This window comes from Macaca nemestrina, chromosome 17 (assembly GCF_043159975.1).
Source record: "Macaca nemestrina isolate mMacNem1 chromosome 17, mMacNem.hap1, whole genome shotgun sequence".
NCBI lineage: Eukaryota > Metazoa > Chordata > Mammalia > Primates > Cercopithecidae > Macaca > Macaca nemestrina.
In genome coordinates this window covers 19156936-19171868 of record NC_092141.1, presented here as the reverse complement: position 1 = coordinate 19171868, position 14933 = coordinate 19156936, and the positions used below count along the sequence as shown (strand labels likewise).

At 55.5% G+C, this 14933-nt stretch overlaps 2 protein-coding genes across 2 annotated transcripts in view; one reads left to right on the top strand and one right to left on the bottom strand.

The window, feature by feature from the left end:
• The window catches only part of LOC105493349 (solute carrier family 5 member 10), a 69040-nt gene that overhangs the window by 9314 nt on the left and 44793 nt on the right, over positions 1–14933 (bottom strand). The window lies entirely within an intron of this gene.
• LOC105493348 (family with sequence similarity 83 member G) overlaps positions 9645–14933 on the top strand; it is a 31211-nt gene continuing 25922 nt past the window's right edge. Inside the window, exon 1 of the mRNA XM_011760929.3 lies at positions 9645–10299. Within this exon, the coding sequence (XP_011759231.2) occupies positions 9778–10299 (522 nt within the window). The 5' untranslated portion in view covers positions 9645–9777. The remainder of the gene's footprint in view (positions 10300–14933) is intronic.

The window sequence follows — 14933 nt, the reverse complement described above, 5'->3', positions numbered from 1 at the left end:
GGGCTGTGGTGAAAGCTCAGGGACTGGCGAGGCCTGCCTGCTCCAGCTTCCTGGCTTAGGACGTGGGGTCAGAGCCCATCCATACCTCTGTCTCCAACCCTGGGGTCCAAGCTTTAGGCCAGGCTATTTCCTGCTGCAGATTGCTGAGCTGATGCCCAGGACTCTCTAGCCGCTCAGCCTCTCAACAGTCTGCAAGACCCTGGGTGATCCAGACCCTCAGCCCCTCCCCGCAAGTCCCTCTTCGCTCCCACCCAGGCCTGCCCCAGGCCTCCCCTGAGGACTGCCTCCTTCCTGAATTCGGGTCTGTCCTCCCCACCCCATTCTCCCATCTGTCCCCTTGCCCCACATCACTTTCCCTCATCCCTTGTCATCCCTGGGAGGACTTGGACATGTTTATTCGGTTCTTGCCACTTCCCTGTGGCAGGCGAGTCCTGAGAGGATGGGATTTGCCTCGTGCTATCTCCCCCATGGCTGGGGTGGTGCACACGGCTCATCTGTTGAATGAATGAAGGACTCACGAATTTCCCAGGCTCAGGCCAGATCCCAACTGAACCCTAAATCCAGGCATCCCTCGGCCTCCTGCCCTGTGTGGGGCAGAACCCCGACCCGCATCCATAGCCTTGATGACGTGTGGGGCTCCCCTCACTGCTCCGCTCAGTGAGATTTTGCTGGTGTTGGCAGTCGCGGGCCTGACTTTGGTCTAGTGATGTAGGGATGGAGAGAGTTGACCCACATTCACGGTTTCCTTCCATAAAAGACTTTCTAGAAACCTTTAGCCCCTGCTCCCGGGGGTTCTCAGCAGGGCCCAGAGTGCAGAGCTAACCGGGAGACGATGATTATGGGGGAGTTCAGAAACAAGTTGACTGACAGCACTGCGGTGGCCTGTTAGGGGCAGGCCGAGTTGCAACACAGCAGCTGCAGGGGCGGCCGGCATTGACACTTCTGTCTTAGTGCTCCCTGTGTAGGCTGCACCCTCCAAAGCCCCTTTCTGATATGTCCCTTCTTAGATGCCCAGCCCATGGGGGAAGGGCGGGCCTCAGACCTCTTCCTCCAGGCCAGCTGGGCTGGGGCAGTGTCCTCTACCCTGGCACCCTTGACTGTGTCCCAGTCTCCAGCCCAGCCTGTTTGAGCTCCAGGCTTCCTGGACACCAGGTTCCTGTCATCCCCCAGGCACCTCCCTGGCTCCTCCCATCAGCCCCCAGGCCCGTGGCTTCTTTCCCCCTCCCGTCTGCGGCCCACCCTGCCCAATCCCAAGCTCCTCCCCAGCTTCCTGTCCATCTTCTCCACACTTTGGAATCACAGCTCTCAGCATATCACTTATTTCTTTTTTTTTTTTTTTTTTTTTTTTTTTGAGACAGAGTCTCGCTCTGCCGCCCAGGCTGGAGTGCAGTGGCGTGATCTTGGCTCACTGCAAGCTCCGCCTCCCGGGTTCACGCCATTCTCCTGCCTCAGCCTCCCGAGTAGCTGGGACTACAGGCGCCCGCCACCTCGCCCGGCTAGTTTTTTTGTATTTTTTAGTAGAGACGGGGTTTCACTGTGTCAGCCAGGATCGTCTCGATCTCCTGACCTCGTGATCCGCCCGTCTCGGCCTCCCAAAGTGCTGGGATTACAGGCTTGAGCCACCGCGCCCGGCCATATCACTTATTTCTTAGGAACCTCCTCCCTATCTCCACCTCTCAGCCCATGGCATCCTGAGGAAAAAAAAAAAAAAAAAAATCCTTTCTATGGCATTCGAGGCCCTTGACAATTGGTCCCAGAACCTCCCATCCCAGCACCGTGCACCAGCCACCCTGACCTGCTTGCATTTTCTCACACACACCCAGCACTTGGACGCCTCCATGCCTTTGCAGACGCAGTCCCTCCTCCCAGGGCACTACCGTCTGTCTAACACCCACCCCCACCCTTGTTTACCTCCTGCTTCAAGGCTCATTGCAAAGGGCTTGTCCTCTGAGGCCTTCCCTGACTCTCCCACCCCCCCCAGGCAGTAGCAGCTTCCTCCCAAGGGCTCCTAAGGCCAAAGATTGAATCACGGTTGTTTGTTTACATAGTCTACCTTCTCCACCAGGACTGAAGCTCCCCAAGGGCAGACACTGGGTTTGAATCATCTCCAAGTCCCAGGTATGGCCCAGAACAGACTTTCTGGGAACACTGGTTGAATGAATGAATAAGTGACTGCATGGTGGGGAGGAGGGAGGAAAGGCACAGGAGGAGAGGAGGAGTGGGAGGAGGCATCCCAGAAAGAGCACTGTTTGATCCAGCTGCCCCATCCTACCACCTCTACCCCCATTAGTTTTTCAGGACCAGAAAGGACATAACTTGCCTGGGGGACACAATCAGATCCAAGACAGAGCCAGGGACCCCATGGCAGAACTCTGAGGCCACTGGGGTCCAGGATTCACAGGACAGGTGATGGGCCACTGCTGATGGGCTTTGAGACTAGGCAGGCGGATTGGCACTCAGAGGACCCAGCCCTCCTGGGAGGGATAGGTGAGGTGTCGCAGCCATATAATGGTTCAGAAAGCCGGAGTCAGGAGATTCTTCGTGAGCTTCTTCAGGCCATTCCAGGCTCTCGGCATGGGAAACCGCCCTGAGTACCACTGGTTTGACTAAGTGTTTGTGCTGAGCAGCAAGAAAGAACAACTTCTCCTTTGTGAGAACAGTGGCAGTGGTGTCACCATTGAAACACAGTCCCCCAGGACTCCAGAGTAAGCAGCCCCGGGGAGGCGGAGCGGGGGGCAGTGAGAGTTGGGGAGCTGGCAGGGGTCTATGGGTTTGCCAGGGTGCTGGCTTCTGCAGGCCTAGGAGTTCCCCACTGGGCCCCACTTTTGCATCAGCCCTCCGTCTAGCCAGGGCCCACACCAGAAGCTGGGGGTTGCCTCTCCTCATCCCTTTGTCTTCCCTCCCCATGGCCAATGCCCAGTCCTGTTTGATTACTGCACTACCTCCTCGCTGTGCCTCCTAATCCACTCCCACTGCAAGCAAGCAAAGGGAACTTCTTTTTTTTTTTTTTTTTTTGAGACGGAGTCTGGCTCTGTCACCCAGGCTGGAGTGCAGTGGTGCGATCTCGGCTCACTGCAAGCTCCGCCTCCCGGGTTCACGCCATTCTCCTGCCTCAGCCTCCCGAGTAGCTGGGACTACAGGCGCCCGCCACCTCGCCCGGCTAGTTTTTTGTATTTTTTTAGTAGAGACGGGGTTTCACCGTGTTAGCCAGGATGGTCTCGATCTCCTGACCTCGTGATCCGCCCGTCTCGGCCTCCCAAAGTGCTGGGATTACAGGCTTGAGCCACCGCGCCCGGCCAGCAAAGGGAACTTCTAAACCCACCAATCCGCCCATGCTCCTCCCTGCTCACATCCGCTCCGTGCCTCTCCAGCCGCTGCAGGGGGACCACAGGCTCTAATCAAGGCCCTCCCACACCCCTTGCTATGGCCACCTCGCTCAGCCACCCTCTCCTTGACTAATTTCACCCAGACTTCTGGCACCCCAGGCTCTCCTGGACACCTCTGGGTCTCTGTGTTTGCTGTTCCTTCTCCTCGGAACACCCTTCCCACCTTCTGCCCTTCCCTGGGTTTATCCCAGGGAACTTATACTTATTCTTCTCAATTCATTATGGATGTCTGAGCCCTTCAGGCTTTGGGGCTATATCCTCCACGGCACCAATAACTCTATGCCCTGTGACTGTCCTGCCTCCCACCCAGGCTATGACTATGGGGCCTCAGGGAAAAGTCTGGGTCTCAACAGTGCTTAGCACAAGCAAACATACGGCAGCTTCTGCCAGTGTCTGTTGACTGAGTGAACGATTTTCTCCCAAGGAGGTCACTGGACAGAGTCCCTTGAGGGGTAATCAAGGTGCTCTCCACTCCCTAACCAGGCCCGACCCATTCCCAGGAGCCAGTCCAGACACTGCCATTGCAGGAGGGAGCAGGAGAAAGGCTCCCAGACCTGAGTTCAAATCCAGTTATCAGCCACGCAGAGTGGCTTACATCTGTAATCCCAACACTTTGGGAGGCCGAGGCAGGAGGATTGTTTGAGGCTGGGAGTTCAAGACCAACCTGACCAATATAGGGAGACCCCATTTCAATTAAAAAATAAAGCCTAGACCGGGTGCAGTGGCTCATGCCTATAATCCCAGCACTCTGGGAGGCCGAGACGGGCGGATCACGAGTTCAGGAGATCGAGACTATCCTGGCTAATATGGTGAAACCCCGTCTCTACTAAAAATACATTAAAAAAATTAGCCGGGCGCGGTGGCGGGCACCTGTAGTCCCAGCTACACGGGAGGCTGAGGCAGGAGAATGGTGTGAACCCGGGAAGCGGAGCTTGCAGTGAGTGGAGATCGCGCCACTGCACTCCAGCCTGGGCGACAGAGCAAGACTCGGTCTCAAAAAAAAAAAAAAAAAAAAAGCCTGGTGAAAGCATGTCTTTTCCAAAAAAATTAAAATTAGCAGGGTGGTTCGTGCCTGTAGTCTCAGCTACTCAGGAGGCTGAGGTAGGAGGATTGCTTGAGTATGAGAGGTCCAGGCTGCAGTGAACCGTGATTGCACCACTGCACTCCAGCCTGGAGGTGACAGAGCAAGACCCTGTCTCAATCAAACAAACAGAAACAACAAAACAAACTCAGCTCTCCCAATCTCTTGCTGTATGATCTTGAGTGATTAAGATCTCTGAGACTGGCCAGGCACGGTGGCTCATGTCTGTAATCCTAGCACTTTGGGAGGCTGAGGTGGATGAATCACTTGAGGCCAGGAGTTTGAGACCAGCCTGCGCAAGATGGAAAAACCCTGTCTCTACCAAAAAATACAAATATTAGCCAGGTGCAGTGGTGCGTACCTGTAGTCCCAGCTACTTGGGAGGTTATGGCACGAGAATCGCTGAACCTGGGAGATGGAGGTTGCAGTGAGCCGAGATCAGGCCACTGTATTCCAGCCTCGGAGACAGAGCAAGACCCTACCTCAAAAAAAAAAAAAAAAAAAAAATCTGTGAGGCTGTCTTCTCCTCTGTAAAAACTCTTCTGAGAACATCTATAGGTCAAAAACCGACCCTCAATCTAAACTTCACACCTTATACAAAAATTAACTCAAAATAGATCACAGACTTAAATGTAAAATGTTAAAAAAAACTATCAAACTTTTGGGGAAAATAATAGGAGAAAATCTTTAGGACCTAAGTCTAGGCTATAAAAGTTGATCATACGTATTGGGTCATTCTTGTCTACAGAACTAAAACAGAGGTAAGAGGCCAGTGGGGGAAAGCACCGAGGGTACATAACATTATTCCAAAAATGCAATTCCCTGTGAGCCTGGCTGGTGAAAGCAACGTCCTGTTACAACCTGAAACCAGTTTTATCTATAGCTGCTGAGATAACTTGCTACAAATCTAGGACTAATTTTGCTTACCACTGTCACTCACCAATCAGAACTCTCCAGGTCCCCAAACCCTTACTAGTGCCAAGGAACTTTCTCAAAGAGCACTAAGTAACATTTCTGCTTTTTAGAAAACCTCTAACCTTCTTTGTGTTCTCCAGACACATCAAAGACCACCCAGTCTTTGTGTATGCCCTGAATTGCAATTTTTCTTCCCAAATAAAACGTTAAATGTAGAGATTCGTCTCTACATTTTCATTTTGACTTCAACAAAGTGAATAGTTCTTAGACTTGACGCCAAAAGCATGATGCATCAAAGGAAAAATTGATAAACTGGACCTCATCAACATTTAAAACTTTAGCTCTGTGTAAGACACCTGCAAAGAGGATGAAAAGGCAAGCTACTAACTAGGAGAAAATATTTGCAGAGCACATACCCAACAAAGGTCCTGTATCTAGAATATATAAAGAACTTTTGAAACTCAACAGTATAAGCCTGGGCAACATAGTGAGACCACGATTCTACTGAAAATAAAAAACAATTAGCCAGGCATGGTGGTGCACACCTGTAGTCCCAGCTACTTGGGAGGCTGAAGTGGGAGGACGGCTTGAGCCCAGGAGTTTGAGGTTGCAGTGAGCTATCATCATGCCACTGCACTCCAGCCTGGATAACAGAGCAAGAGCCTATCTCTAATAAAACAAAAAAGTAAAAAAGTTAAAACTCAAGAGTTAAAAAATAGACAATCCAATTAGAAAATGTGCAAAAGTGGCCAGGCGCGGTGGCTCACGCCTGTAATCCCAGCACTTTGGGAGGCCAAGGCGAGCGGATCACGAGGTCAGGAGATCGAGACCAACCTGGCGAACACGGTGAAACCCCGTCTCTACTAAAAATACAAAAAATTAGCCGGGCGTGGTGGCGGGTGCCTGTAGTCCCAGCTACTCGGGAAGCTGAGGCAGGAGAATGGCGTGAATCCGGGAGGCGGAGCTTGCTCTGAGCCGAGATCGCACCACCGCACTCCAGCCTGGGCGACAGAGCGAGACTCTGTTTCAAAAAAAAAAAAAAAAAAGTAAATGGGCAACAGACATGAACAAATGTTTCAAAGGAGAAGACAAACAGATGGCATATAAGCCCGTGAAAAGAGATTCAATGACATTAGCCATCAGGAAAGCACAAGTTTAAACCACAGTAAGATATGACCTACCTATCAGAATGGACAAAAAATAATAATAATAATAATAATGGTAACACCACATGTTGGCAAGGATGTGGAGAAACTGGATCATGCACATATTGTTGGTGCGAATGTGAAATGGTGCAGCCACTCTGGAAAAAGTTTGGCAGTGTCTGAACACACGACTACCAGGACCCAGGAATAACACTCTTGGGCATTTATGCCAGATAAATGAAACCTGATGTTTATATACATATGTATATGAATGCTCATAGCAAGGTTATTTGTAATAATTAAAAGCTGGAAACTCCACATATCCTTTAATCACTGAAATGGTTAAGCAAAGTGTGGTATATCCGTACCGTGGAATACTAGTCAGCAATGAAAAGCACAGACCATTGATCCATGAAACAACTTGGATGACTTGCTGGAGAACTATGCTAAGTGGGAAAAAAGGCCAATCCCAAAAGTTTATATACGACATCTTCCATTTATATAGCATTCTTGAAATAGCAAAATTGTTGAATTGTAGAATAGATTAGTAGTTGCCAGAGGTTAGGAATGGTGGTGGGGGGAGGTGTGGGGATGGCTATAGACAGGGAGATCTTTGTAGTGATAGAACAGTTCTGTATCTTGACTGTAATGGTGGTTACACAAATCTCTATACATAGTAAGGATGTAGACACACACACACACAAATAAGTGCATGTAAAACTGGTGAAATCTGACTGGTGCAGTGGCTCATGCCTGCCTGTAATCCCAGAACTTTGGGAGGCCAAGGTGGAAGAATCACTTGAGGCCAGGAGTTTGAGACCAGTCTGAGCAACATAGACAGGCCCTGTCTCTACAAAAAAAAAAAAAAAAAGAAAAAGAGAAAAAAAATTAGCTGGGCATGGTGCCTGTGGTCCCAGCTACTCAGGACCCTGAGGCAGGAGGACCGCTTGAGCCCAGGAGTTCAAGGCTGCATTGAGCAATGATTGTACGTACCACTGTACTCCAGCCTAGGTGACAGAGCAAGACCCTGTCCCAAAACAAACAAAAAACTGGTGAAATCTAAATAAACTCCGTGGATTGCACCAGTGTCAATTTTCTGGCTGTGATATTATTGTATTATAGCTATGCAAAACATCGCTACTGGGGAAAACTGGGTGCATACAACCTTCCTGTTCATCAACTGCAGAAGTGTGGGGGTGGTGGAGGGGAGGGTGAGACCTTGGACTCCCTTCCTGAACTCCCCAGCCTCTGTGCATTGGTAAGAACACAGTGAGAAGCTGAGGCGGCTCAGAGAGGGTCTTGCAGGGGATCCACAGTGGCAGAGGGGCTATAAATGGGTCTTTGGGACCCTCAAAGCAGGGCTCCCCTGCTGGGACCACCTCCCCTCTCTGGCCCTGGGGCAGGGGAGGGATGCAAATATGTGTGCCTGTCCCCCCAGGGCCACTATGTTCAGTAGCATAAAGCCCTTGGGGGGGGCCTGTATGGCAGAGTGTAGGACTTCAGGCTTGAGGGGTCAGTGATGGGGACCACAAGGATGCTGGGCCTAGGAGGCCAGTCATTGTCCAGGGCAGTGGACTCAGAAGCAAGGAGTCCTGATGGGCCATGAATGGTGGAGAAGGCCTTGGAGGAGGAGGATTTGAGGGCGCAAGGCCTAGAGATGTCACCAGCCTACCGAAGCATCATCCTTAAGGGCCCCAAACCAGCCCCATCCAGATCCAGAGCAAGTATGGGGGATGGGAGGAAGGGCTGGGCCTGGTGCCTGGCAGACTGGCTGCTGCACGCGATGGGGTGGGGGCTGTTTGTTGGGCCAGGTTTAATAGGCTTTGCTGTCCCACTCTCAAAGCCTGCCTTCAGATGTGGTCTCCACGCTCCCCATAACCAGGGTCCCAACCCCAGGGGACGCTCAGCAGAGAGCTGGGCCTGACCCCAGCCCACAGCTGCCCTCTTGGCCCCTCCCTGCCCTAGGGTTCAGGTCGGGTGCTGCCCGCCACGCAGAAGCAGTCCGGGGACCCCTCCCAGAGGGGATCAGGGCTCAGGACTGAGAACTAGGTACCTGCTCAGGAAAGGCCAGAGGTTGTATCAGTCAGTGCTCTATCCCTGCCTGGGGGCTCCCAGTCCACTACCCTAGACCTATTTCCACAACTGGACAGCTGGAAATCTACACAGCCGCACGGACTTCCCGCCACACCGGCGAAACTGGGCACAGCCAGGGTTGATCCAGGATCACCAACAGACCCTGGGGGCACAGGGGGTGCCAAGGCTGTTGACCCGCTGTGTGACCTCAGGAAGAACACTGTCCCTCTCTGGGCTGGGTGTTCCAGGAGCTCTTGGGCTTAGGCCTCTGAGCTTTTCGGAATTCGGGCACCAGGGGACAGTGGGCAGTGCGCCCGCCCCAGGTCTGTCTGCCTGTGGAGGGGTGAATCAGCTTCCGGCCCCGCCCCGGGCGGCACGTGACTGCAGGTGGCGACGGTGGGGTGGGCGGGGCGGCCCTGAGTCACCAGTGCTCCCCCGCCCGGCCTCGCGCCGCCGCCGCCGCCGCCGCCGCCGCTGCGTGTGCGCCGCGCACCGCCCGTGCCCACTCGGTAAGCAAGTCACAGCCGCGCCCCCGGGATCCCGGGTCTTGCGGGGCGCCGCCGCCCCACAACCGCACTTCTGGCTCTCCTGGACCCCTCCCAGAGCCCCGTCCTCTTCAGGGCAGGCCTCCTGGGTTGCCGGCACCTGGGAATTTTAAGACCTCTCCCTTACCCGGAAGCCCTCGGTTTGCGGGGCGCCGCTGTGCCGGGGCCGCCTCCCACTCTAAGAAGCTACTGGGAAGTTCCCCGGCTGCCCTAGTTTCCCTCAGAAGTTGCCAGGACTTCAGGCAAGTCCTGGGATGTGGGTTCCCTGTTCCCTGCACATAGAGGCACGCTGAGCCCTGGGACGTGGCCCACAGCTCCCTCCCTGCTGTTACGATCCCTTACTTTCTTCCCATCCTCGTCCAGTGCCCCCACCTCATCTTCCCAGTCCCAGCCCCAGCCCCGTCCTTCCCACGCCCACCTGAGTTCCCGGCCCCGCCCCCCGCCGCCCCTTCCCGCGCGGCCCGCCCTCCGCGCCGAGCCGGGCTCATCAGGTCTTTCCCGCAGGTTGCTCATGGGCAGAGGAGCAGAGGCTGCGGAGAGGCCCCCGAGCGCGCGGTGCCCCAGCCGGGCCGGAGCTAGGAGCCGGACCTTGCCCACCCACCCGCGGCAGCAGTGCCCGGGCAGGCGGCACCATGGCCTTCTCCCAGGTGCAGTGTCTGGACGACAACCATGTGAACTGGCGCTCCAGCGAGTCCAAGCCCGAGTTCTTCTACAGCGAGGAGCAGCGGCTGGCGCTGGAGGCCCTCGTGGCCAGCGGCCGGGACGCCTTCTACGAGGTGCTCAAGCGGGAGAACATCCGAGACTTCCTCTCGGAGCTGGAGCTCAAGCGCATCCTGGAGACCATCGAGGTGTACGACCCGGGCTCCGAGGACCCTCGGGGCACGGACCCCTCCCAGGGGCCTGAGGACCACCGGGTCGGCGACGGAGAGGAAGCCAGCGGGGCGGATGGGGTCCCCACCGAGGCTGAGCCACTGCCCTCCCTGGAGTACTGGCCCCAGAAGTCGGACCGCTCCATCCCGCAGCTGGACCTGGGCTGGCCCGACACCATCGCCTACCGCGGCGTGACCCGGGCCAGCGTCTACATGCAGCCCCCCATAGATGGGCAGGCCCACATCAAAGAGGTGGTGCGGAAGATGATCAGCCAGGCACAGAAGGTGAGGCAGCGTGGGGACTCTGGGAGCCAAGGCCCAACCAGCGACCGGACCCCTCAATACAGGCTCACTCAGAGCCCCAAACGGGAGCCCAACATGGCCTTCTAGGGATTTCTGCTGTTTCCCTGGCTGCCTCCTAGGTGGAGGTTTCCTCCCCACCTTTGTGGGGATCCGCAGTTTCCTTGCAGGATAGGGTTCCCAGGTCCTAGCCGGTGACAGTGGGCTGCCCTGTCTCAAAGGGCCTCTGTATTGTTGCGGGGTGTTTCTGGTTCCCCAGAAGAAGGGACCAAGATAGGGTGGAGTGGGGAGGGGAGGAACCCCAGGGCTTCCTCTCACTTTCCCTTAGAGTGTCTCCGATTGGCTGTGAAGGCCCCCACACACCGTGAGCTCTCTGGTGGGGAGAGCTTTTGTTGCGGGGTGAGGGGATAGGCATGGTCCGAGTCCATCTGAGACTGGCCTGGAGGTCCTGGTTCAACACTGCCTGTTTCCTAGCTGTGCTGAGCAACTGGGAGCAGATTGTGCACCCTCTCTGAGTCTCTTTGTGAGCTTTGCAATGGTGGAAACTTTCCAGGCCAGGATGCACGGGTGAGGACAAAGCCTTCTTTGGCCCTCCCATTCTCCACCCCTTTTGGGCTATGCAGTGCCCTAGCTGTGGGGGCCATTCTTGGCTGACACACCATCACACATTCTCAGAAGGGGTGCTTGCCACTTGCAGAGATAGCTAGGCCACTGCTGGACAGCTGTGACCATGAGCAGGTGCTAATGCCTGCTGCACGTAAGTACCTTCTCATCATTGCCAAGCACATCTTGACTTGATAAATAAAGCTTACCTAGTGAGCTGTGTTGAGAAGGGGATTCTGAAGTCAGGTCTGGGCCTCAGGTTGTGGGATGAGGTCTTCCTTGCTGGGTCTAATCCCTTTATACTTCCAATCCCAGAGCAGAGCAGCCAATTGCACAAGACCAGAATGCTGGCTTCAGAGACCATCCTGGCTAACTGACAGGGCCTTGGGGAAGTTTGTAGGCAGAGAAACCAGAAGTGGGTCAAGAACTGATGAGGTGACCCCGGTGGCTCCTGGCCCTGGCTCCAGTTTCCAGGAAGGTGGGGTCCCTGCCCAACAAGGGGACCAGCTGGGTCAGCTAGCTGGGTCGGGGTGCCTGGTCCCCAGCCTGACTGCTCTCAATTCACTGACTGACCCTGGGCAACTTTGAGGCTTCGGGTTTTTGGTCTATAAGATGGAGGTGGTGCAGATAAAAGCTGCATCTTTGGCTATTGTGAAGATGGAATATCGGGTGACAAAAGTAAGGAAGGAGTTAGAGGAAGAGGAGGAGGAGGGGGAGGAGGAAGGGACTTTCATAGTTTGCAGGCTGAGAGACCCGCCCCACACCTGCCATGGTGTGTGGGAAGTGCTGCTGACGTCTGTGACTGGTGGAGATGACTGGCTGGAGGCTAGAGAACCCAGTCTTCACAGAGAGCCTGCTGGGATCCCATTACCCAGCCTCCACTTCCATCTTGAAAACAGAGAAACCGAGGCCCTGGGTAGGGGGACTTGCTGTGCCAAGGTTCCCACTCCTCTGTGCCTCCCTTCCTTGTCAGTGACAGGAAGGAGGCAGATGGGAACAGCCAGAGGGTCTGCTCTCTCACAGACAGACAGATCCCCCACCCCGTGATGGGCCAGATAGGGGCTCCCAGGGCCAGGGCTTCCCCTGCTGACTCCAGGTTCTTCCCTGAGTCTCTGGCTACAGCTGTGACCCAGCCACTCCATACAGTCTCATGGGCCACCTGGAGCTTCCTTTGCTTCCCACAAAAGCCCCACAAGGTTATTAGTGTCACCTAAGGTGACATTGCCTTCCTTTGCTTCCCACAAGGCTATTGCTGTCACCTGTCTAAGGTGACATAGCCAGGAAGAAGCTGGTCTCCAGTTTGGGTGCCAGTCTGTCTACACGGCCCCACAGTGAGTGATGTCCTCGAGCCTCGGACAGATGGGCCCTGCTCTCTGCTTTTCCAGCCCTCAGGAGGGGCACTCACTGCTGAGACTGCTCCCCACTCTCAGACCTCAGGGAGTCCTCAAGTGTCCCACAGTGGGGGCCTCAGAGGCAGTAGAGACTAAGCCCCTCATCTGACAGACAATGACACTGAGGCACAGAGAAGGACAGGGATTTGTTCATGACTCCACAGCATTGTGGTGAGCCAAGCGCCCTGCTTTCTGCCCTGGGCACGTCCTTCCCTGCCACATCTGTCCTGGGACCCGTGGCCAGCATGGCATATGTGGGCGGGGATAATAACAATAGCAAGTGCTGATTGAGTGCGAGGCGCTTTATAATCTCAGCTAGTGTTATCTGTCCCATTTTTCAGATGTAGAAACTTGTTAGTCCCTGCCCAAGGTCACCTAGCTAGTTCTTGGGTGGAGGGGTGGGGATCAGGCCTGTGTTTCCCTCAAACTCTAGGCTACCCCTTATGCCCTGGCCCTGGCAGGACAGAGTGACAGGCCGGGGCTGGGAGGGGCAGCTCATCCAGGTCACTGCAGTCCTCCAGCTATCCTGCCCCGGCTGCTTCCCAGGCTCACAGGGGCAGGGCCGGGACGCTGATGGATGCTGACGGTGCTCTTTGTCTGCTCGCCTGCCTGCCGGGAGCGCTCCCTGCCTTATCTCTCCCCATGAATCATCTTTCGTGCCCCTGCTCCCGCCTCCCCTTCTCACTCTGGTATGGTGTGGGGAGAACTCTGCCTGCCCCCTGCCTGGGTTGGGGATCCCTCTGCCTGGGCCCCCTCGCCACACACTGGCCCCTTCCCACCGGGAGCTTCAGGCTGGGGCTGCTGGGGCTGAGTCAGGACAGCCCAGCCCGCCGCCTCCTCACTCACCTTACCTGTTGTCAGCACAACAGGCAGACCCTGGGGCAGGGAAGTGACACAGCACTCAGGGGAGCGGCTGTGTTCCCGTCAGGACTGCTGTCAGTCCCCCCTTCCTGCCCCCACCCCCCCGTTCCCAAATGATTAGAATGGAACTAGCGGACGGCAGGACTAGGAGCCAAAAGTCCGTGCTCTGCCTCCGCCTGACTGTGTGACCTGGAACAAGCCCCAGCTCCTCTCCAAGCCCCGGCCATCCCATCTGTAAAATGGGTACAGGTCTTGAAGACTGTTAGGGGCCCCTTCAGCCCTGATACCTTGCTGCCCTGCGATCCTAGACTCTCCTGGGACAAGAGGCGGGTGGGTCCCGGGTCTCACTCCCAGCACCTTGTGCCCTCCGAGCCTAACCTCCAGCCCTAGTGGGCTCCAACTCCAAGATGGAAGGTCACTGCCTGCCCCTCCCCCAGCCCCAGGAGCCATGATTTATCTGGGGAAAAACCTGCTGTGGGGTTCCAACTGCATACCAGAGGACGGGCCTGTAGGATCACGCCTGGGAGGGGCGAGCCCCGGCCTCGCTCGGCTGCAGCCTGAGAGGGGGTGAGGCTGGGCTGGGTTGGGGCTCCCTCAGAGAGAGCTGGATGTAGATGTTCCAGCTGGTTCCTCCAGCAGGTGCTGAGCCCCCCTCAACCTGACACGGCATGGGGGCCCTAGCAGGATCCCTCACCAGCCCCAGGAGCAGGGATGGATCACACCTTCCTTATTTCACAGCTGAGGAAACTGAGGGAGGGTGAGGCGCCGGTGGCCAGGGCCAGAACGCTGATCTCTGCATGCCAGGCCAGGGCTTGGGAACAGACCCAGAGAAATAAAGTCGAACCCAGGTTTCACGATGCCTGATTCACCCCACATTTTTTCTGTCAGGCCCCTGCCTTCACACGCTGAAGTCCTGGCCCACAGTTTGGCTCTGGGAGAATAGAAGCAGCTTAATGAGGCGCTTACTAAATGCCAACCCCGTGCCAGGTGCTGAGCGGGCACTTTACCGTGCTGTGTAATCCTCCCCACAACTCTGGAAAGTAGGTGTTGTCGCCATTGTGCTGCAGATGAGGAAACTGAGGCTTGGTGGGGCCCGGAGGTGGCAAATAACTTGCCCGAGGTCACAGAACTGATATCTGGAGGGACTGGGCCCAGATCCCCAGTCTGCAGGCCCTGAGCACCCCCCATTCCCTGGAGAAGCAGTGTCACTGTTCCTTCTGAGCCCTACCCCTGCATGGGAGCACCAGAGCCTCGCTGCTGGATCCTGTTGTTTACTGATTCAGGACAGTAAAAGCGTTTTTTTTTTTTTTTTCCTTTTTGAGACAGAGTCTTGCTCTGTCGCCCAGGCTGGAGTGCAGTGGTGCAATCTCTGCTCACTGCAACCTCCGCGTCCTGAGTTCAAGCGATTCTCCTGCCTCAGCCTCCTGAGTAGCTGGGATTGCAGGCGTGCGCCACCATGCCCAGCTAATTTTTGCATTTTTAATAGAGACGGGGTTTCACCATATTGGTCAGGTGGGTCTCAAACTCATGACCTTGTGATCCACCCGCCTCTGCCTTCCAAAGTGCTGGGATTACAGGCATGAGCCACTGTGCCCGGCAGTAAAAGCGTTTTCATGAGACTCCTTGGCAGCTAAATACTGGGCTCTCTGGAGGAGAGCTGGGACGGGGACTCACAAGAACAGGGTGAGCTCTGTGGCCTGGGGACCAGGAGGAAGGCCACTCATTGCATCCTTTAGCGGGGCAGTGCCAGGACAGCTCCCCACA